General features: G+C 41.9%; 1 protein-coding gene across 2 annotated transcripts in view; it reads right to left on the minus strand.

Annotated features, from left to right (window-relative positions):
* Positions 1-24,176, minus strand: part of VPS26C (VPS26 endosomal protein sorting factor C) — a 45,383-nt gene that overhangs the window by 16,475 nt on the left and 4,732 nt on the right. For both annotated transcript variants that reach the window (XM_004062776.4, XM_055374014.2), the window contains exon 2: positions 788-931. In XM_004062776.4, coding sequence (XP_004062824.1) covers positions 788-931 — 144 coding nt within the window. The remainder of the gene's footprint in view (positions 1-787; positions 932-24,176) is intronic.

Here is a 24,176-nt window from a genome sequence, read left to right on the forward strand (position 1 = left end):
TTCTCCTGCCTTAGCCTCCCAAGTAGCTGGGGCACACGCCATCACACCCCGCTAATTCTTTGTGTTTTTAATAGAAACGGGGTTTTACCATGTTAGCCAGGCTGGTCTCAAACTCCTGACCTCAGGTGATCTGTCTGCCTCAGCCTCCCAAAGTGCTGGGATTACAGGCGTGAGCCACTGCACCCGGCTGTGATCTTTTTAATGGCTGAAATTAATACATTTATAGTTCTCCTAATCCTATTTATCAAATGGGAATAAATATAAGCAGACTTTCAATAACAGGATATACTTAGAAACAAAGTATCTCCATTTTCGCAGGTTGATTAGTAAATATCAGAAGTGTAACTACCACCATCCCTTGCAAAATAACAACAGATAACAATAAAGGCACACAGCAAGTGAAACCCACCATAAACATGTCTTGTTTTAAGAGACATGGTGTCTTGCTCTGTTGCTGAGGCTGGAGTAGAGTGCTGTGATCATAGCTCACTGCAGCCTTGAATTCCTGGGCTCAAGGGATCCTCCTGCCTCAGCCTCCTGAGTACCTGGGACTACAGGCACGCACCACCACACCCGGCTAATTTTTAAAGTTTATTTATAGAGATGGGGTCTTGCTATGTTGCCCAGGCTACTCTCAAACTCCTGGGCTCAAGCGATCCTCCCGCCTTGGCCTCCCAAATTACTGAGATTACAGGCCTGAGCCACTGCGCCCGGCCCTGAGCCACTGCGCCCAGCCCAACATTTCAATATTGAACTAAAAACTTGCAATCTAAGCATTCTTTCTTACCTTAACAGAATTATAAAAAGCTTCAAACACACCCACACTTTTGGCACTGAGCTGGAGGTTTACAGTTCCTTCCATGGTCAAAGACACTCCCTGGTGTTGGACTGAATCCTTACTCGATATGACCACCACGCCAGAGAGCACTTCCTGGGAGAGAAAAGACAGCCACCAATCAAATTAGCATGCTTCCTCCATTCTACCTTGTTTATTAGCAAAAGTAGGTCTCCTTCATCATCAATTTGTTTAAAGATCCAGACATTCACTGAGACACCTGGATACCAGGGTGGAGAAGGCCCAGGTCCTGGTAGGGGACAGATGCCCACTGATAATGACGTGGCAGCCTGGACACACCTGACGGGGAGCACCAGGGTGTGGGGATGAGAAACCTCGTCCCATCACTGCCTCTCAGACATGTCTTCATTCCTGGTTGGGGAATCTCAACAGATGTCTGAATTCAAGAGTGCAAAGAGAAGGGCCAGGGCAAATGTAAGTTCCCAGTGATATCACACATGGGCATGGATGAGGTCCCTTCAAAAGGAACAGAAGAAAATAAAACTCTGTTCGTTAGGCTCTTTCTCAATAGCGCTGACTAAAATCACAGCACAACTGCAAATGCATGAGTAATTTAACACAATGGTTAGCCTGGTGTCCCTTCTGCCCAGAAATGCCTACTGTGAGCAAGATTGGAGGTTATCGGTGCCACCCACGAGGCAGCAGCATGCCACTTTCCAGAAGGACTGCCCTGTCCCTGTGGTTCCTGCTCACACCAGGAGGCATCGGCGCCTCCATTCCCTTGGTTCACACATCATTGAGAGACTTCACAACAGATCATCTGTGCATTTATCTGAAGATAATTACTGAGTAATAGATTACGGATAGTAACTACATTCGCTATTGGAGAGCAGTTTCTTCCTGTCACCATAGAACTGGATAGTCTCAGTCTCAGTCTGTTACAGGGGCTCGAGTGGAAGAGGAAATTGAGGGGATGAAATAGCATCAAGCAGAACAGAAAGACTGAATCCACAATCCACACAGAACAACACGTCTCAGGCTGGGCGTGGTGGCTCATGCCTGCAGTCCCAGCACTTTCAGAGGCCAAGGTGGACAGGTTGCTTGAGCCTAGGAGTTTGAGACCAGCCTGGGTAACATAGCGAGACTCCATCTCTACAAATAATAAGAAAAAAAATTAGCTGAGTGTGGTGGCACCCGCCTGTGGTCCCAGCTACTGGGGAGGCTGAGGTGGGAGAATTGCTTGAGCCTGGGTGGTTGAGGCTGCAGTGAGCTGTGACTACGCTACTGCATTCCAGCCTGGGTGACAGAGCACGACCCTATCTCAAAAGTAAACAGTAAAAATAAAAATTGGCCTGCAGATCAAACCATTAAAAAACATCTGTCCTACTGGTGTTTAAATCTGCTTATCTTTTATTTCTTCTAGTTATCCAGTGAAAAATTTTTACCAGGTTCTTACTTTAACTTGAATTTTGGAAGCAAGAAATATTCTATGTCCCTTAAATGTGCTAAGTATTTTGTTTTTGTTTCCACTCCCCATCCCAAAGCCTTGAAGTCTAATTAAAACAAACACGATCATCTCCATTTTAAGCAATCTTAAGAATAAAATGAGTTCTCCTTGAATTCTGCTTAAAATGGAGATGACTGTGTTTGTTTCAATGTTAATGTTTAATGTTTAATTTAATGTTCCTAAAAAATTCCTAAGCAGACTTAAATAAAAATTCCTGTGAAGTAACTTAAATTCTAAGTTTAATTAACATTAATTCTATTAATTTTTTGTATAGCCCAAATTCAAATGGCAATTTAATATTAAAAATTTAGGCCAGGTAAGGTGGCTCATGCCTGTAATCCAGCACTTTGGGAGGCTAAGGCAGGAGGATCACTTGAGCCCAGGAGTTTGAGACCAGCCTGTGCTGCATAGTGGGACTCCTTCTCTACAAATAAAAAAATTTTAAAAATTAGCCAGGTGTGGTGGTGTGCTCAGGAAGCTGAGGGCAGGAGGATCACTTGAGCCTGGGAGGTGAAGGCTACAGTGAGCCATGAATGAGCCACTGCACTCCAGCCTGAGTAATAGAGTGAGACCCTGTCTCAAAAAAAGAAAAAAAAATTTAAATCCACTAGTATGTTTTTTAAAGTTTACTTGACGAATATGTCCCACAAATAAATGAGACAAAATAATTTGTGAGCTTTATCAATTGAACCATACAGTAGCGCCTGAGGATGGTCCCGTTCCTATGCAGTCATAACCCTTTCCGTCAGTCTCACGGGAACAGGTCTCTGCGTCTCGCTGATGGGCATATTCTAACTATGACATCAGTAAAGCCTTTTCCTTCCTTAATCCCTGCAGCGTAGGAGGAAAAAAGTAGTGACATACCTCGGAAGTAAGCAGAGTAAATATTTTATGACTCAGTGAGGCACAATATAGTACAGAAAATACAAAATTAACATTTGTGGATAAATTAGATATTCTTATAATATACAGGTTTATTCAACTCCTACCAATGAGAGAAGGATAGGGAATTAGCCCACCTGAGGCCGAGGGGCCAAGGGATTTAGAAACAGGAGACGGTTTAACAGAGAGGCAAGGTCTGTCTACACAATGCTTGATTGATCCTGGCAGAGGAAGATAGGATACACTGGAAGAACAGACATTAAGGAAAACCCAAGATCTCACCAAGAACTTCTCCCTCAGATTTTCGTCTAGACTTTCATCAGGAAGACATAAGATTTATGGCTCCAGATAGTACTAATACCTCGTCCAACATCACAAGCAGAGGCCTTCAACTGGGGGCCATGACTACAAACAGGGACCGTTCACAGACTGGCAACGAACCCAGAACGTATACACTGAAATCGTGTGCAGGGTGCTACTGTTTTGGGAGAAGGGCCATAGCTTCTGTCTCATCATGGAGGAGGTGCCTGGCCTGGGAAAGGCCATATTGTCAAGTGGGAGGAGGAAGAGGCGCAGCCCCGTGTGGTGTGCGTGCTCATCACAGAAGCCAGCACAGATGCTGGGACCCACTCGCGTCACCAAGAGCCAACCCCTCTTCAGGGTGAGTAAAGGAAAGAACTTTCATTGGAGGAATGTGAATACTTTTAAGTTATCCAGCCCAGAGACACTGAAATGAGACGGCAGTCCCGTCCTCCCCTTCTCTGGGTTGTGCTCATCTCTCGAAACTACCTGCTTTTGCCACCAGCAGCTAAGCTATAAATTCCCTCAATCACACCACATCCGAGACTACAGCCCGCATAGAGCCTAACAATGGAGAGCCAATCGCCCATCAATGCCATTTCTGTAAGCCAATGAGAATTCCTGGCAAATAACTTTGTATCACCCCACTCCCTGTCCCCCTTTCTTTGCCTTAACAACCTACTTGTAACACAGGTGAACGGAGTTCATATCCAGGGTCACTGGGTCTGTATCTTCTGGGCAGCTGTCCTCTCTTTGGCTCGAGTCAGCTCTTTATTATACTTTGTGCCTCAGCTGCTTTGCTTTAGATGGACAGAGGCCATGCACCCAAGAACCACACCACTCAGAGCCTGCTTCGAGGGGCTCCTCCAAGTCCCTGCCCTGGAGGAGCTAAGTCTGGAGAGAGGCCTGAAGCTGCCCATCTTCAACCTCAGCCCAAAGAGCCGCCTGGAAACAAGCATTCCAAAGGCTACTGGGCACCCTTGCTCTTCTCAGCTTTGCTGGCTCTCACAGCGGAAACCACTGGCAAGTTTGTTCAAAGGGGGGCAAAAGCAACCACATTTTCTAACTTTGTATTCTCTTTTTTTTCCTCATTCACTCTGTCACCCAGGCTGGAGTGCAGTGGCACGATCTGGGCTCACTGCAACCTCCGCCTCCTGGGTTCGAGCAATTCTCCTGCCTCAGCCTCCCAAGTAGCTGGAACTACAGGCACGCACCACCACACCCAGCTAATTTTTTGTATTGTTAGTAGGGTTTCACCAGTGTTGGTCAGGCTGGTCTTGAACTCCTGACCTCAAGTGATCCACCCGTCTCAGCCTCCCAAAGTGCTGGGATTACAGGTGTGAGCACCCAGCCTAACTTTGTATTCTCTAAATGTAAAAGGCCACTACCAAGCTATACAACTCTTTTTCTTATTTGTTCTCTGGAATAAAATGCCAAAACCATAATTGGAACTCTGGATTTGAAAATGGTGGCATCAAGTCAGTGACCCCCCTTGGCTTCCTGGAAATCACCCAAAGAATGAGAACCAAAACCACAAACTGCATTTTCGGCGAAGCAAGGAGATAGCTAAATACCATGAAATAGGTGGAAGAGCTGTTAAAAGAAGTGAAGACTGAGCAGGGGGACGTGATGCAAAACGGAAAGAAGGCCCCCAGCTCTGCAAACGTGCTTCTTCTGGAAAGTGAGGGTACACCTGGGAACAGCTGAGGCCACACCCAGAGAGGCATCCTGTCAACCCGCCCCATGCTGGAAGCAGTCGGTCTCTGCAGTGGTGGAGACAATGAGCCCCTCTGCAAGGTGCAGATGCCCCGCAGCTGGTTACTGCATGGGCTCATGCAAAGTCAAGATGAAAGAAACTCTCACGTAAATCCTCCGGCTATTAGAACACTCCAGCCAGCCTGGTCTAGGAATAAATTCATCTCCTGCAAGGAGAGGTTAAAAGAACCAGCAGAGGAGCACATGACATCTAATGGATTAAAAAATGAGAGTGGGAAGGGAAAGGAAGGAGGGGAAGTGAGGAAGGAGAGAAATACGAGTGGCAGATGAATGCGAAAGCCAGATCAGGTCACTATTCTACTTAGATTTTTCAGCAGCTCGCCATCTCACGCACACAGTAAGAGCCACAGCGGCCTACAAAGGGGGACCCGCCCTCTCCTTACCTGACGGCCCTCATATGGGGCCCTCTGCTCCCTCGCTCCTGCCCTGGCCCCCTTGCCATTCCTTTCAGAGGCCTGCACATTCCAGCCTTAGGCAACTGCCCGTGTTCCTTGCTCCACCTGCTTGTTCTTCTCAGATACCTGCAGGACTCGGTTCCGTGAGCCCACATTTGAAACTGTACTACTCCCTCCCTAGCACTCATTATCCCCCCTTCCTGACTGGCTGCGCTCTGTGACACTTACACCTTCCAAAATAAGACAAAAGTGCCTCCCTATTGTCTGTCTCCTGCCCCTGAACATAAACTCCGCCAGGGCAGAGTGACTGGCAACAGTAGGCATTCAATGAACATTTACTAAATGAATAAACGATCATTCACCAGAAGAAAAATCCATACCATCAAGCAGATGAAAACGGTGAATGTGCATTTCACCATGAATTTGTAAAGTCCGATGAGACGATTGCTTCTATAAAGGATGAACACAAAACAGAGCTACAAGAGCTCAGAGAGGAAATGGTGAGGCAAAAGGAAGAGATAAAAATATAGGAAAGCTCAGAAAAGAAGTAAGAGGAAAAAATCAGACCACCACAGAAAATAAATTTAAAAGGGTCTAAGGATATATGCAGGGCAGAAATGACAAAATCCAAATAAATTAAATGAAAATTTAAGAAAGAATTCAAAAAGAACCACAAAGACAGAGATAAAATTGGAGACAGGTAACAAACACATAGCTATGGCTAATTAAGTTCCAAATAAGAAAACCGAAATAATGAAGCAGAACAAATATTTACTGTGATAATTCAAAAACACTCAAGGGCAAAGGAATTAGGAGCACTCAATGAAAATACTCTGTAGCAAAAGTGTTCTTACTCAAAAAAAGAAAATATCCTTTTGGAGTCAGGAAAAAAGATCGAGTCACTCATAAGAGGAAAAGAAACCATATTTCTCCATAGCAAAATGGAATTCAAAATGCAAGCAGAATGATACAACAATGCTCAAGGCAGCAAAGTGTGACCCTAGAATTTATACTCACCTAATCTGTCATTCCAGTGTAACTGAAAGTTTTAAATGTGCAAAAATAAAAAAACCCAACCAAACTAAAAAAAAAAAAAAAACATATCCCAAGCAATACTATATAAAAGTCCTTCTTGAGGAATGTACTAAATAGTAAACTATAGCTATCCAAGAGATGGCTAGAAAAACTATGTCAAAAGAACCAACTGAGGATTAACTCCATTTAATTGTAAGAAGAAGACTGAGATAAGTGATGATTATAATGAAAGAAGAGAATGCAAAATATAAGTCCTGACAATGTAGAATGTAATTGACACTAGCTGGGAGACTAAGAGAACTAGAATCTAGGAAGTAGTATAATGTACATGGCTTTCCCATCTTTGACGGCTGGGATTTAAAAATGTATTATTCAAACCATACTTCCATACTTTTAAGACAGGGTCTTATTGTCACCCAGGCTGGAGTACAGTAGTGTGATCATAGCTCACTGCAACCTCCACCTCCCAGGTTCCAGTGATCCTCCTGCCTCAGCCTCCTGAGTGGCTGGGACTACAGGCACACACCACCACACCCAGCTAATTTTTGTATTTTTTGTAGAGATGGGGTTTTGCTATGTTGCCCAGGCTAGTCTTGAACTCCTGGGCTCAAGCAATCCTGCCTTGGCCTCCCAAAGTGCTGGGATTACAGGTGTGAGCCACCACACCTGATCTACACTTTTCAGTATAGCAGCTGTAAGCCATATGTGACTATTGAAACTTATATTAATAGTTAAAATTCAGGTCCTTCCATTTCAAGTGTTTAATAGCCACACTATGGCCAGTGGCTATCATAAGAGACAGAGCAGATAAGAAGTACATTCACATCATCACAGAGAGCTCTACTGGACAGTGCTGATTTAAAATTAATAAATAATATCGTACAAATAAACAACAGAAGTAAACAACGACGAATACTATAAGTAACTAAGATCAGGTAGTAGCAGGAAGAAAGGGAAAAGGAAAGAGGAAATATGCTAATTTACCATTGTTCACAGTAGGAAATTAATAAATAATGTCTAAAATGTGAAGATTCAGGTACAATAAAAAGTTGCAAGGGTAACAGTTAAAACAAAAATAAAACTCCAGATGACTAGAAAATCATACAAACAACTAAAGCAAACAAGACAGACTGTAAAAAGATGTTTCAAAAGCTACTTAAAAACACATTCCCCCCAACCAAGCAGGAATGACAGAATTAATGCCAAACATATGTCATATTAACAAATGAGCCAAATTAATGCCTATTCAAAAACAGACATTAATATTACATTACAAGGCAAAACCCAATTTTATGTTGTATGACAGAGAAGCACCTAAAATGGCAGGGGTGGATTTGGAAAGGATAAAAAAGAAAGGATAAACAAAGGCAAAGAAAGAAGGCATGGATTGTCATCTTAATATCAGACAATGCTGAATTCAGAGAATGAAGGATTAAACAAGACAAAGGGTACTTTACAATTCTAAAGGAGCAACTCACAATAAAGACTTGTGAGGCCAGGTGTGGTGGCTCATGCTTGCAATTCTAGCACTTTGGGAGGCCGAGGCAGGAGGATTGTTTGAGCCCAGGAGTTTAAGATCAGCCTGGGCAGCATAGTGAGACCCTGTCTCTAAAAAAAGAAAAAGACGTGGTAAAGACGTGTAAAGCAAAAACTACAGGGAATAGATTTAAGGAGAAACTGAGTAAAACAAATTCGTTGTGGGAGACATTAATTTACAGATCATGACCAATAGAGTAGAGAGAAAGAAACAAGGATACAGAAGACCTACGTTACATATCAACAGGGTATAATGGACTGGCATAGATAGATCTCTGTACCCTGAAAACAGAGAATATGCTCTTTTCAGTGTCATGATATACTTTTAAAAATTGGCCAAACTGATCCCTTAATAAGTCCAATAGGTCTTTCTTCTTGGGGCGGCGGGGGGCGAACAAAGCAAATTATTAAATAATCTAATCAAAAAAGAAAAACACAAATATCCAAAATAAGAAATAAGAGTGGAAATACTAGAAAAATGGAGGTAATTAAAAGATAATATTCAACACTATTCAACTGTATGAAAGTAAATTTGAAAAGCTAAGTGAATTATTTTTCTGGGAAAATATAATTTATCCAGAATCACTCCAAGGGAGACATGAAATCCAAGCAAATCAATCATCATAGAAAAAATAAAGTTCTAAATAAGGCCCCCAAACCCAACAGCTTCACAGGAGATCATTCCCTGAATTTTTCTGTGTAAAGAACAGAAAATTCCACTATAAAACTATTAGAAAGCAACAAACTTAAAAAAAAAATAAAGCCAACATAACAATGACAGCAAAATAAGACAAAAGTCTACACACTCAGAGAGAGAGACAGGAGAGAGAAGAGAGAAAACTAGATTATTCTCATTTGTAAATACCAGTGCAAAGGTCCTAAATAAAATATTAGCAAATGCAATCCAGTAGCAACTTAAAACAACACTATACATAACCAAGTAGAATTCAGTCAAGGAAGATAAGCATAGTTTAATAATGAGAAAACTGGTAATACAACTCATATTAATAGCTATTAAGAGAAAAATTATATATAGTCATCTCCATAGATGCTGAAAAGGCATTTGATAAAATTTATGCATTATTGATAAAATTCTTAGTAAAATAATAGAAGGATGACCAAATATATCTACCTTACCCCAAAGCCAGCATCAAACTTAATGAGAAAACAAGATATCATCCATTTAAGTCAGGAATAAAAGAAGGATGTCCACTATCACCACAATTAACGTTCTGCAAGTACTAGTTAATACAATAAAACTAGAGAGAGAAAGAGGTAATTCAAAGGCAGGAGGTAAAATGATCACTACTTGCACATGATATGAGTGTATACCTGAAGAAACCCAAGGGAATCCACTGAAAAACTACTATCAACATGAAGAGAGTTTCAGAAAAGATGACAGCTGGGTACAAAATTAACACAGAGAAACCAATAGGTATCACATATAAACCAACAACTAGTGAGAAGATACAATGGAAGAAATGGCCTTATTTTCAAAAGGAACAAAAAGTTAAAATATTATAAGTCAATTTCACAGGAAATGTCTAAAACTCCCAGATGACAAAACTTAAAACATGCCTGAAAGCCACAAAAGAAAATTTGAAGAAATGGCCAACCATGCCGGATTTTGAATGGGAAAGATTTAATGCCCTTAACAAGTCTACTTTCCCAGAAGTTGGTTTATAAAGGCAACCTAATCTTAAAAGAAAATAACACCACAATTGTTTTTCTTTTTGAGGGGGAGATGGCGGGAGTGGGAGGGATACGCTAGACAAGCTGATTCTGAAGTTTATATGCAATGATAAATCTGAAAAGAAGAAAATTGGAGAAACTAGCCCTGTGAGATATTACAACACTACTATAATTTACAAAGTGTCATACAGGACACATGTTCAGGCTGAAAGATCAATAGAACAAAAGTCTAGAAATAGACCCAGATAGTATGGGAAGCTAATGTTTGATAAAGGTAGCATTTAAAATCCTTAGGGAAGAGAGGGAATATTCAATAAGTGATACTGGGAAACTGGCCAGAGAACTCAACCAAAAAAAATTAAGTTGGGCTGGGCAGGGTGGCTCATGCCTGTAATCCCAGCACTTTGGGAGGCCGAGGTGGGTGGATCAGGAGGTAAGGAGTTCAAGACCAGCCTGGCCAAGATGGTGAAACCCCATCTCTACCAAAAATATAAAAATTAGTCGGGTGTGGTGGTGCACGCCTGTAATCCCAGCTACTCGGGAGGCTGAGGCAGAAGAATCACTTGAACCCGGGAGGCGGAGACTGCAGTGAGCCGAGATCACACCACTGCACTCCAGCCTGGGCAACAGAGTGAGACTCCGTTTCAAAAAAAAAAAAAAAAAGACATCGATGAAAAAGATAAATAACTCAGAAGAAAAATGAAAAAAAAAAAAAGGGCAAATGATCTGAACAAAGAGCTCACAGAAAAGGGAATGCAGATTGTTCCTAAACACAGAAAAATATGCTCAGTTTCAACAAAAATATGATAAATAGCAATTAAAACAAAGATTAAAAAATGTCATTACATTGTGTTGCCAGAGGGGAGGCAATAAGCCTTCTCTGCATTGCTGGGGATAACCTAAAATGTTGCAACCTTGTGCCGGCTATTTGGCAAGACCAAAAACATTTTACAAACACATGGGCCCAGCAGATACATTTGCAGATGTGAGATGACTTATGAACATAGTTATTCACTGCAACACTGTTTGTAAATAACAAAAGATGGTTGACAAACTAAATTCAAACAATAGGAAAATTGTGAGTTTTCTTTCAACAATGTGGAGATCATTTACACTAGTACATATGGGGATGCAGGGCTAGTTTCCTTCATTTATCTTAAGAATTGACTCCTTATTGCATATGAATCAGCATGTCCAGTCTACGCCCCCTCACTCCCATACATTCTACTTTTTTTTAAAATTTAAGCTGTATATTGCACCATTTGTGAAAAAGGGGAAGAAAAAGCACATTTGTACATATTTACTTGTAGATGCATACAGTATCTTTGGAAGGAATCACAAGAAATTGATAACTGTGGTTGCCCCACAGGAGAAGCCCTTGATGAGTAGGGTGGGTGAGGCAGGGGGTATCGATCTTGAAATTCATGAATGTTGAACCCTGTGAATTGATTACCTATTATAATGAATCCATTTTTAAATAAAACAAAATCCCAGAGTGGGTAGCCTTTAGACCTCAATGTACAAAGTTCTAAGCCTCTTAAATTTTGATAACCTATAGGCCTAATAGTCTCTCCTCAGGAAAAGATCTGAAGATTGTGTGTTAAAAAGTCACATTTCTTTTGGATTAGTTCTTATTTTGGACTTGAACACAACTGCTAGAAAAGTAAAAGCCTCTCAATGCCTCAGCCATTCTCTCTGCAATGCTTTTCCTTTCCAACGGTCCTGGCAGTGGGATGCACCATGACAGCCCATCTTCGTTCCCCACAGTCGTGTGCATATATCTGAACAAGGCCTTCCCTCCTAAACCACCTGAGATTCTGCCATCCCATTTGGTCTAAAGATCCGGTACACCTATAGTGGAGATGCCTTTTTATTTACCAATGAGGACCAAATGCACTAAGTAGTGAACTAACATGAAAACAAAACACCAAGGTAAGTTACTGAGCTGGGTGGGAAAACATGAGTGAGACAATTAATTGCCTGTTGAAACACTCTATCCTTTCTTAGTGGCACTGAGAGACCCATTTGGATTAGAAAGCGGAAATCAGAAACATTAAAGAGATTTCAATGTGTTAGGTATCCCCATCTCCACTATTTTATATAACTGTTTCCATCTTGTCTGAAAAAACAGGATAAACAATCCTCAGATAGTTCTCCACATGGTAAGTAATGGCCAGTATTATGTGAAATTTACTGAAGTTCCAGGAAAGAGAATTTTGCATGGAATACACTATCTCCAAACTATTATTTAAACTGAGATACTCCAATGCAGTTCATTTCCTGGTACAGAAACAAACAAACAAACAAACAAACTAAGACAATGCCACTCAGCAACCCCATTCCTAGATTTTAAAACCCAAGTGAAATGAAAGCTATGTTCACACAAAAATCATGCCCAAGTGCTTCTGGGAGCTTTATTCATAATCACCCAAACGTCTTCTACAGGTGAATAGATGAACGAACTGTGATACATCTATGCAAGGGTGGACAACTCGGCCATCAAAACGAATGAACTATTAACACACAACCTGGATGAATCCGAACGAAATGCATTACGCTAATGATAAAGCCAGATTCAAAGGCTCCAAAGCACATAATCATATTTATGCCAGTTACGTGACATTCTGGAAAAAGCAAACTATAGGGACTGAAAACAGAGGCTACAAAGGAGCACAAGGGAATTTGGGGGGTGTCAGATCTGTTCCATATCTTGAATTGTGGGTGGCTACAGTCTCAAGGAACTTTATACTGAAAAGAGTCATCTACTGTTTGTAATTATACCTGTTTTTAAAAAACACAGAAATTATCATGTATAGGAGGAAATAGTTACATTACTTTCTGGACAATTGAGTCATATTCTAAAATTGATTAATGTTTAAGTAAAATCTACAAAAGTTAGTTCACTAGCAATGAAACTGTAACAAAATAACAAGATATCAATTTACATGGCTTACATACATGTGCTGCCAATATAGAGAAATAATACCATCATTTGACAACTTTTTTGGCATGCTTGCTATGTCAGACACTGTTTTAGGCACTTGGACATGGCAGGGAACACAACAGGTGAAGCCCATGCTCTGGGGGCTTATGTTTTAGTATCACATTCTGGGGCAGAACCAACATGGTAAAACATAGCTGGTTCCGTCTACATATGGTATAGTATGCACACAGGCGTCAATACTAAGTAAAATGGGCTGACAAAAAGCATACTGTCCAATAGTGTGATGTGAAACTTCAAAATCTGAAACTTTCTTGAGAGCCTGGAAAAGAAACTGAAGCCACTGAATAAAAGTTTAGAAGAAAGGGAAAAATACTATTCATAAAAAGTAAACATTAATAAAAGTAAGTATATGCAGGGTCTTTAGCAGCAGAGTATTAAATTCTAATCATGGTGTGTTGCGTGGCTTCAGGAGTTAGATAGCACATATTAACAAAATTATGTTAATAGAGACTACCTGATTTCAGATTTCAATAGGATGGAGCATCCCTAGTCTGAAAATCTGAAATCTGAAACGTTCCAAAGTCCAAAGCTTTCTGGGCACTGACATGACATTCAAAGAAGACCCTCACTGGAGCATTTTGGATTCTGGATTTTTGGATTAGGGATGCTCAACCATTAAGTATCTACAAATACTCCAAATCTGAAAAAATTCCAAAATCCAAAACACCTCTAGTCCCAAGCATTTCGGATAAGGACTATTCAAGAAATAACATTCCAACTTGTAGGTTTACAAAGTTGACATTCGTTTGGAACTACTGGCATAAGTGCATGTAAAGACTCCAGACTATAAACCAAACATTTAGGAGGGCTCCAATTACAAAGGAGCCTGGAATTGGCATAATTACAGGCCAAAGTAATGACCGTGGAACACAGGGAGTCCGCCAAAGAAAATGCTCTGTAGAGCCAGCCCACACTTATATATGAACAACCAAAGAGCCAGCAGATTGAAATCCCAGTCAGAGTGAAATCATGTATGAATCACGATAGTGCAGCATTCAAATCCAAGCCAGGATGCAGGCAAACTTCAGAGTAGAGGACAAGAGATGAGTCTAGCAGCAAATGAGGCTAACAGCCTAAAGGGCCCTTGTTAGAAAGCAAGAGCACGGCTAGGTGGGGTGGCTCGCACTGTAATCCCAACCCACTTTGGGAGGCTAGGATGGGAGGATCACCTGAAACCAGGAGTTTAAGGCTGCAGTGAGCTATGATTGTGCCACTGTGCTCCAGCCTGCTTAACAGTGCAAGACCCCATCTCTAAAATAAGTAAGTAAAGAAAGAAAGAGCTCAGGCTGGGTGCGGTGGCTCACGCCTGTAATCCCAGCACTTTGGGAGGCTGGGGCAGGGGAATCACCTGAGGTCACAAGTTCAAGACCAGCCTGGCCAGCATGATGAAACCCCATCTCTACTAAAAATACAAAAAATAGCCAGGCATGGTGGCGGGCACCTGTAATCCCAGCTACTTGGGAGGCTGAGGCAGGAGAATTGCTTGAACCAGGAGGCGGAGGCTGCAGTGAGCTGAGACATTGCATTCTGCCTGGGTGACAAGAGCAAAACTCTGTCTAGAAAAAAAAATAAATAAAAGAAAAGAAAAAAAGAGCTCAGCAAAAAGAGCACTGTAGGGTAGATCACGTGTTAATTAAGCAGTATGGAACAGGGTCTCTGCTTCAGGTTAATCCAGGGTAGGCTCTGGGGACAGATCACCTAAGGCTGCTCTATGAAACTACTGTGAGATGCGGAGAATGTCATGTGGTTAATTCTGGGCATTGTTCATGGGGCAGTAGAGGAGAAGGGGCAGAAGACATTCTTTTGTATTAGTTGCATTTTCTTAGCAAGTAAAAATATATATTTTCAATTTACAAAATGGTTTTTTAAAATCTGAAACACACGGTCAAACTATCATGACTGTATTTTTTTTAGATTAGAAAAAGCTTAGTTTTTTTCCTGATGATTACTGAAGAATGGGATTTCTGCCCATCGGCTCCTAATTTTCCATTGACAGGACTGCTTGCTGCTCCTTTCCCAAAGGTGAAGATTTGGGTTTTAGAGAAATTGTCTTAAATAATTCTTTCTGATAAAACAAAGGAAGAGCTAATTTTGGGCTGAAATCATGCCTGGCATGTGACAGTAAAACCATAAACGTAAATAAGACACTGTCATGGGGGAACGGTAGTGAGGATGAAGGGACCTCGGCCATCACTGGAAAGCATGTGAGCCAATGCTACTGGCCACCAGAGACCTGCCCAACGGATCAGAGCACACACAGCAGGTGTAACCCTCACAGCTACCCAGAAGTCAATTCTGTCTGAGCATCAGTAATCCAGGGTCAGGACAGCTTGCTCCTATCAGAAGCAAAAGGGCCACAATCTCATGTTGTCCTTCCCAGCTCAAGTTTCCAGGACAAGTAAGTAGGACAACAGTGAAGGTCTCCAGAGCCCACCAGCTTTTGCTGAGACTGCTAGTCCAAGAGCCCCAGCTGAGTAAATTCTCAAGGAGGAAAATGGCAGAAACTATCCAAGGATAGTCAGTAAACTGGTGGGTCTGTACCTTTTTGGCTTAAATGCTCCAGTAAATAAAGGCAAAATATTTAAAGCCTCATTCTATGCACTGCATTTTTTTTTTTTTTTTAAGATAGAGGCTGGAGTGCAGTGGTGCAATCTCAGCTCACTATAACCTCCGCCTCCCAGGTTCAAGTGATTCTCCTGCCTCAGCCTCCTGAGTAGCTGGGATTACAGGTGCCCGCCACCACACTAGGCTAATTTTTGTATTTTTAGTAGAGACAGGGTTTCTTCATGTTGTTCAGGATGGTCTTGAACTCCTGACCTCAGGTGATCTGCCTGCCTCGGCCTCCCAAAGTGCTGGGATTACAGGCATGAGCCACCGTGCCCGGCCCTAGGCACTGTATTATATCTGAAAGCTAACAGAACTTGTAAGTTTTGACACAGGACCAAATTAAATGGGTTGGCATGAAAAAACTTCAACTTTGTTGCCTCTCGCTGGTCACAACATCCTATAACTAATACTTTACAAGTGAACCACTGGCCGTAGGCCTGTGAAGACACCTCAGCAGCCACTTTGGGATGTGAGGAAGAGTCAGGGAAGGGAGGGAGGAAATAGATATTCTCACTTAAAGTAGAACAGCTCTGCTTTTGTCTGTTTATAAAATAAAGTATTTTAATATGTATTATTAAAATTGACATTAGAATTTTATATAAGACTTCATTTAATGAAAGGGTTTCATTGCTTTTTTGGAAAATCTTTATGCTAAACGATGTTCATTTTATTGACTTATTTATAAGGAAACAACCATTTGTAACTTACCAGATGAAAGGTAAAATCTATTTTCTATCACCTTGGAAAGGCACTATTTCTCTGAGCCTGGATTTGTTTTCTGCCAACAAGTGACGGCACAAGCTCTCTATTACAGAGAGTAAAAAGCCCAGGCAGTCTTTTTCATGGCTGCTCACCATGTAAACATGTCCATAAAGTGTTCTGTGTAGCTAAGTTAGAGGACAATAAGAAGTACTTTACAAAAATTACATCTTTACATATTTGCGTTTGTATGACATACTTTTTTCTTTTATTCCTGATAATAAAGTTTTACCATTTTATAATTTAAAAATGTAAATATGGAGTTGGGCATGGTAGTTGGGAGGCTGAGACCAGAAGATCGCTTGAGCCCAGGGGTTTGAGACCAGCCTGGGCAACATGCAGAAACCTTGTCTCTACAAATAAAAAATTAGCCAAGCGTGGTAGCACGCATCTGTAATCCCAGCTACTCGGGAGGCTGAGGCAGGAGAATCGCTTGAGCCTGGGAGGTGGAGGCTGCAGTGAGCTGAGACTGTACCACTGCACTCCAGCCTGGGTGACAGAGTGAGGCTCTGTCTCAAAAAAACCAAACAAACAAAAAAAAGCAAATATATGTAAAAATAGGAAGTGCGGTTTCCCAAAATGAGGTCTGTAAACAACTGATCTAGAAAATGTTCTGGAAAAAGTAAAAAAGGATCAGGATCTGAGGTCAACTGACCTCTCCCTGAGCTCTGGACAGGCAAACAGGTCCCTGAGCTCTGGACAAGCAAACAGGCAAGGTTCCCTCCGAGGCCGTAGCGGCTTCTCGTGGGCGAGTCCCTGTTCGCAGGTGACGTGTGGACCACGCTCTTCCGAAGCGTCTGGCCTGTGTGCTCTCGGGGAGGGGACGCAGGTCAGCCCACCTAGCCGATGGCTAACAAGTCAGTCTGTTTTCTGAACGGAAGCTTAAACCTACAAAAGTAACTGGGTTGGGGTGGGGGTGTAGCCACATGCAGTAAAAGCACTGCCTGTCTGTATAACAACGACCTGATGAAAAAAGGAACGCGTGAAATGGGGAGCGTTAGGGCGTCACAAACTCCAGTGTGGTTGAAATGAAAGCGGAAAGCAAATGGCAAACTGGCTTCCCCTTCCAGCTTTTCACAACCCTGCCTTGCTCATGGTCAGCCCCAAGCAAGGGCGGAAGAAAGGACTGGAGGGGAGGGAAAGGGGTGGGGAGCGAGGGTACCAGAGGCGTGGGAGGACAGTGACAAAGGGGCAGCAAGGGACCGGCGGAAAGGAAAGTCGGCGTTAGCTGGATTGGAAACTGAGTCCAGACAGAACGATGGGCTCTGCTGCCTCCGGGTGGGGCACCAAGCGGGGAGCGGGACCACGAGGCAGGGGACAGTGAAGCACCATGCAGCGCCCACCAGCCTGCGCTGCGCTGCACATGGTACCCGCGGCCCCAGCTGGCCAGTGTGGCGGAGATGAGACCCTCGTGAAGAGACCAAGCGGCCACAGCAGGGGGAAGGGTTGCTCACATAACCCCATACTGTTCACACTACGAGGTTAACTGCCGTGAGATCTGCCTGCAGCCAGCAGAAACCCGTTCTAGGAAAATGTTGCCCAGTGACTTCAGTGAGTGCCACTGACCCGGGCGCCTCCGCCCCGGCGTCCGGCAGCAGCACCGATTGCGCAGGAGGCACCTTGCAAACATCCTTTCCTGATCCGCGCTGCAGTTCCCAGGCCGGTTGCAGCCGTTTCACAGAGACTGCGCACACAAAGCGTCTCCGTGCCCTGCCATTCACCTTTCGACACAGCCGCAACCCGTCTTTTCAGTGTTAAAACCTGGCGCCAAAATGAACATGCGATGTGACGTGTTACCTCTGCGCATGCGCCGGGCATTCCCAGCACCCCGAACCTGATGAACGCGCGGTGGGGACCCCAGGCTTCCGTGCTTTCATTTTCCTGGAAGCTACGTGTCCTCAGTCTACATATTGTTACCTGGAAAATAAAGTTTTCTCCTTTTTCCTTCCTTTGTTAACAGGCAGAAGGTGTAGGCTGCAGGTTTCGGGCCTAAGAGAGGGCATGGCTGGCGACACGGAGTAGACTCCTAGATGACATAACGGAGGCGAGTCTGCACCGGGGACTCGGCATTAGGAGGAGGCAGAGGAAAAGCCCACCACCGTGGCCGAGGGAGATCTAGCAAGCAGCCTGCAGGGGGTGAAGTGTGTGCAAAGCAGGCTGAGACCTGTCCAGTATCGAAACACGCCGCGGTGGTCAAGCAGGCTTTACCATGCTCAGGCGCAGGCTGGTACAAGATTTGCAGCAACAAACACCAAGTGGATAACTACATGAACACTTTTGATCGCATCCCAGTTTTCAGACAATCTCGGATAATTCTGAAAATGTTTCTTATGCATTATATAAGAGTTTAGGTTATGATTTAACAGACAAGCTTTTTCAGGAGTATTAGGTTATTAGCAGAAAAAGAGACCTACTTAAAGTTTGGATGACTGTATTCCTAAAAGGTTCATACCTCTCAAAATTACCTTAAGATCTCTTCTGGCTCAGAGATTTAAATTTTTATACCCTAAGTCCTTACAACAAGCATTCACTGTTACAACTGATCATTCATTTACTAAGAATCCAGCAGGTTAAAGTAGAATATTTAAGCTTAAAAAAAAACAAAAAAACTAGCATTTTAGCTTTGCAATTTTTCTTCATAATAATGAACTGTTATGTATAGGGTTTCTCCTTTTTTTTTCATAAGAAATTACGGGCATGCCCAATTAAGGTAGTATTGAGGTTCTTAAGGTAACAGTACTCAGTCCACAGTGTATAAATTTCTTCTCATTGTAACCTGGCTATGCTGGGGAGTAAATCTCTTATTTATGTTTTTCACAACCATAATATTTAACAATGTCATTTTCATGAGTACATGTGCCAGAATTTAAGAATGTAAAACATTCTGGATTTATAAAAACAAATGAATTATATTTACACTACAGAAAGATTTACTGCAGGATTTTTCTAACCAATAAGCTCCCCTACAGCGTTCCAAGACACAAAGTAATTTACAGTGCATTTGAGTCCAACTTTTTGATCAAGAACACATCTGCTGCACTAAGCAAAGGAGTTGCAGCAACACCAAAATCACACTTGGCTCTCACGGCCAAAAACGCCGTCACCTCCGTATGTTCTCCTTGGTCACTGACTCTCCTTCCTCCAAGTAGACATAGACAGTGGGCACATATTTGACAATCTGTGAAGCATCTGACAAGCACTAATTATGCCATTTGGAGTGTGTACTAACGTAACTAGCATTGTGGCATACAAAGGGCAATTCTAAGGGTGAACAGACTTCGGAGCATGAAAAAGAACATGACAATGCCACCACCTATTACTGCGGCCCCCACGAGGTGTTGGAAGCTAGGATAAGTGTCTTAAAACACTATCTCATTTAATTTTTAAAATACAATCTTTGAGTAGGTATCATCTCCATTCTACAGATGAGAATTAAGACCCAGAGAAGGCACAAAGAATCCTGGATTTAGGAATAAAAAGATGCAACTTCAAATATTTGCTATCATTAGTCCCCCTGGCATGTCCCTGAATTCTCTAGGCCTCAGTCTTCTGAACCACAAAACGGAGAAAACGCTACCTCTTAACAGTATATGGAGGATTAAAGCACTCTGTGAGCTGGAAAAGGCTATCCTAGTGTACCTAGTTATAAAACAGTATTAGTTAGGTGTTTCCATGGGAAATTTAATCTTTCACTGGAAGTAGGGAATTAGGGAATGTTTAACACAATTCCTGATTATCTCATATCACCCATGGGTCTTTGGAAACAGAAGTCAAGTTTTTAGGCCAGGCGTGGTGGCTCATGCCTGTAATCCCAACACTTTTGTCAGGCCAAGGCAGGAGGATTGCTTGAGGCCAGGAGTTTGAGACCGACCTGGGCAACATAGCGTGATCTCATCTCTATCTTAATAAAATACTTAAAAAAAGAAGTTTTCTACCCAAGTGGAAGGATGCTTAGGGAGAAGGTGCCCCAACAGCGATGCTGCAAGCTTGGAGAAAGGGTCTATATTCACGCTGAGCCACAGGAACTGGGATGAAGACCCTGGAAAATCAAACCTTGGACAATTTTCTATTATATTCCATTCCTGAATCAGAGAGAAAACCATATTTATAGGAATTCTGGAATCTCTACTCCCAATTTATTTGAATCATGATCTTAAGAATGACTATTTTAAAGCAAACACAAGTAATGGTGGGTGCAATGTGTAGCTCTGGGGCTATGTCAAAATAAGAATAAATCTTATCAACATCTGTCTGAAATTGATACCTAGAATATTATTTATAATTACGAAGCAAAATCCATAATGTGCCTACAATACCATAGTTTCCCCTTTCTGATCAATGCATTTATAAAACTATCAGTCTTCTGCATTTTGTTTAAATGTTTCAGGGCTTCAACTCATCATTTAATAAAGTTTTTGAGCACATATTAAGTGGTGAGTACTGCCAGGCCCAGGAATACAAAGATAAACAAAACCAAATATTTTAATTGAGTGGACTAATAGAACAAAGTCACTACAACAGAAGGTAATCAGTGCAATGACAGCAGTATACACAAAATGTGTTTGTAAACTATTGCCAGTTACTACTAAATTACAGAAAACATTCCCATGTTATTCTGTTCACTTTGTTTCCTTCGCTGTGTAGAAGTTTTTTAGCTTGATGTGATCCCATCTGTCCATTTTTGCTTGGGTTGCCTGTCCTTTTAAGGTATTGCTCAAGAAATCTTTGCCCAGACCAATGTCCTGGAGCATTTCCCCAATGTTTCTTTTAGTAGCTTCATAGTTTCGGATCTTCTAAGTCCTTAGTCCATTTTGATTGTCATTCCCATGTTATTTTGTCTTTTCCTGACAATTAGACTTGACATTCCGTTATCCCATCACAATCTCACTTTCTTGTTAGTTACTCTTTTTGTAATTCTGCTTGTAAGAAAGTTTCTAAAATTTAAATATTAAAATTAGGAATTTTTGTAAGGCTATGGGTGACAAGAGTTGTTGCTATAACAGAAACTGAAGCACACATTTCTATACAACTCATGTCAAAAAAAAACGGAAATTAGAAGATATTTTAAGTTGTACAATGATAGAAAATACTACCAATCAAATCTTGTGGGACACAATTTTCAGACTTGGCAGTGAAGCATTATCTCGGGGTCCTCTGACATTCCCACAGTGCATGAGGTTACCAAACCATGAAACCTCATCAAGCTCCTTTGGAGCAGGGTCTTCTCCCAGAATCTAGATGGAGTGATCCTACTTCCAGTCTCCTCTCCAGCAGGATGTGGGTAGGGTTACAAGGGTTTGCGTTACAATAATTCACTCACCTATTAAAAAGAAAAATAAAACTTAAGGTATGAAGTACTACTTAGAGTAGTACTTAGTGGGAAATGTCTACATTTTTAAAAAGGAGGCTACAATTCAATATGCTGAACAGCCAACTAACAAATTTTAAAAAAAAAGAACATAATAAACCCTAAGAAAACAGAAATATTTTGGAAAGACAGTCAACCTAAGTCACATTAAAAAACTGCTGTTGCTGCCAGATTAGATGAGGATGAGCAACTATAAACACCTGGTCAACCAAGTAAAAGAAACAGTCTACAGGACTCAGGTTGCGTCCCAAATGTCTGCAAGCTCTTCTTCACTAGGTTTACACTGTCTATTCCTCATGACTGAAACCAGCAGTGCATGGTGGGCACTTAGTTTAACACTCAGTTTTCAAAACTAGGTTTGATGAAGCTCCAGAAGGGCCCCCAGCTTCTCCCTTTTCCCCCCAGATGACTATACCCTACTTTATGCTCCTTCATACATCACAGATGCTCTTATTTGAGCACTTGATCATCTTTTTAATCATCTTTTATTTTATATATTTGCCTATCTCTACTAACCTGTAACCCTCATGAGATCAACATACATTGGCTGAATGAAGCTGATTGATTAAATAATATAAAAAAGAATGGGACTGATGAAAATGTTAATATGAAAAGGTATCCAAGATAAAGGTACATTATTAAGCAAGAGAACAAGTTGCGTGTGTGTGCACACGTGTGTCTGGAACACTACACAAATCATCAGTGGATACGTCCAAGGGCAGAACAGGGAGTCAGGAAGAGTAAGGAGACTTCACTTTTCATTTTACCTTCTTCTGTAGCACGTTAATTTTTTTTTTTTTTTTTTGAGACAGAGTCTTGCTCTGTTGCCCAGGCTGGAGTGCAGTGGTGTGATCTTGGCTTACTGCAACCTCTGCCTCCCGGGTTCAAGTGATTCTCAAACCTCAGCCTCCCAAGTAGTTGGGATTACAGGCGTGCACCACACCCAGCTAATTTTTGTATTTTTAGTAGAGATGAGGTTTCGCCACGTTGGCCAGGCTGGTCTCGAACTCCTGGGCTCAAGTGATCTGCCTACCTCGGCCTCCCAAAGTGCTGCGATTACAGGTGTGAGTCACCACACCCAGCTGGGATATTACATTTTAACGTTTATATTTTTTAAATGCTTCAACTGTAATTTTTAAAAAATCATTTTGTCAATGAGTATTTTTTCTTAAAAAAAAGGTCAATTTTAAATCTAAGTATAACTTAGGTTTCTCTGGTGTCCACAGAATCAAGCCATTTTCAAATGCTTCCACAACTAAGATACTGAAAAGCACAATAACAGAATCAGCATATATTCAAAGTAGAAGTCATATCAGTCTCTTTTTATTGAAATATCACAATGTTATTCACAGCACTCCTAGGAAATGAATAACAACATTTCTATATTACAAATTCCTCCATTTTGCATAAATGGCCACTCCTAGGGAGGCAGAATAATAGTGTTCAATGGACATGCTTTGAACTGGAACTGATCTGAGTTGGAATCCAGACTCTGTCCAATTAGTCGGGTGAAGTTCTTCAACTTGTCTAGTTGGGTTATGAAATTCATCAACTTGTCTAAGCCTCCATTTCCTCATTAGAAAAATGAGAGTGATACTGCCTGGCTGTCAAACCCTACCCCAGAACCTCTGCTGGAACATAAGCTTGCCTTATGTGCTTACACTGACAAACACGTTTCACTTGAAAGACAATCACTTAATGACCTCAAGCCTGGGATAGTACTGCTTAGGATCAGGCTAAAGTAGGTGGCAGTCACCTCAAGCAACCCATAAGAATTGTAGGCATGGTGCTCTGGCAGGTCCATAGGTAAGTCAATTCTTTGGTAACTGAATCTTTACTGTCACTGTTGAGATGTACAGAGAAAAGAGAAAATGTGTATGCTATCAGCTCCATTGCAGCCAGCTAAGGGTGAGGAGGATAGGAGAGAAGGGCCGCTTCTCCCACAACCACAGCGCGAACTAGATGTGACATATGCACTGTCTGCAGTCAATGAGGCCTCCTCAAGGACCAGACAGCAAGGATCCTGCTACGTGGGGCTTGGAAAACAGCCATGACAGTGCTGGCTGCCTACTCCACCTACCCTGAATTACAGATCATGGAGTCTAGCACATGAGTCATGGGCACACATGTCAGAGATTTTTGTCAATTGATTAATTAGTTTAATAACTTTCTCTCTTCTGTCACCTTTTAAAAAAACATAGCAACCATCTATTTGGAAGTTATACTGGTTTTTCTTTTATATTCACCATATAAGGTTTCCTTTAAAATGCATGTAAGTATAAAAAGTGACTGAAGGTTGAGAGAAGCTGCCTTCTGCCATCAATTGCAGATGCTGTTCCTGATACTAGCACCAGGAGATGTAGTCTAAGGGACAGAGCTGACTCTGTCTTCAACTCTGTGACCCGCAGGAAGTGGTCCTGGCTGTGTATGACTTCTGCTGGGGCAACTTTACCATTCCACTGCTTGTGTCTTTTCTAATGTACTTTTCATTACTTGTATCATATTTAAAACCACAGAAA

The sequence above is a fragment of the Gorilla gorilla genome, chromosome 22 (genome assembly GCF_029281585.2).
Source record: "Gorilla gorilla gorilla isolate KB3781 chromosome 22, NHGRI_mGorGor1-v2.1_pri, whole genome shotgun sequence".
Lineage (NCBI taxonomy): Eukaryota > Metazoa > Chordata > Mammalia > Primates > Hominidae > Gorilla > Gorilla gorilla.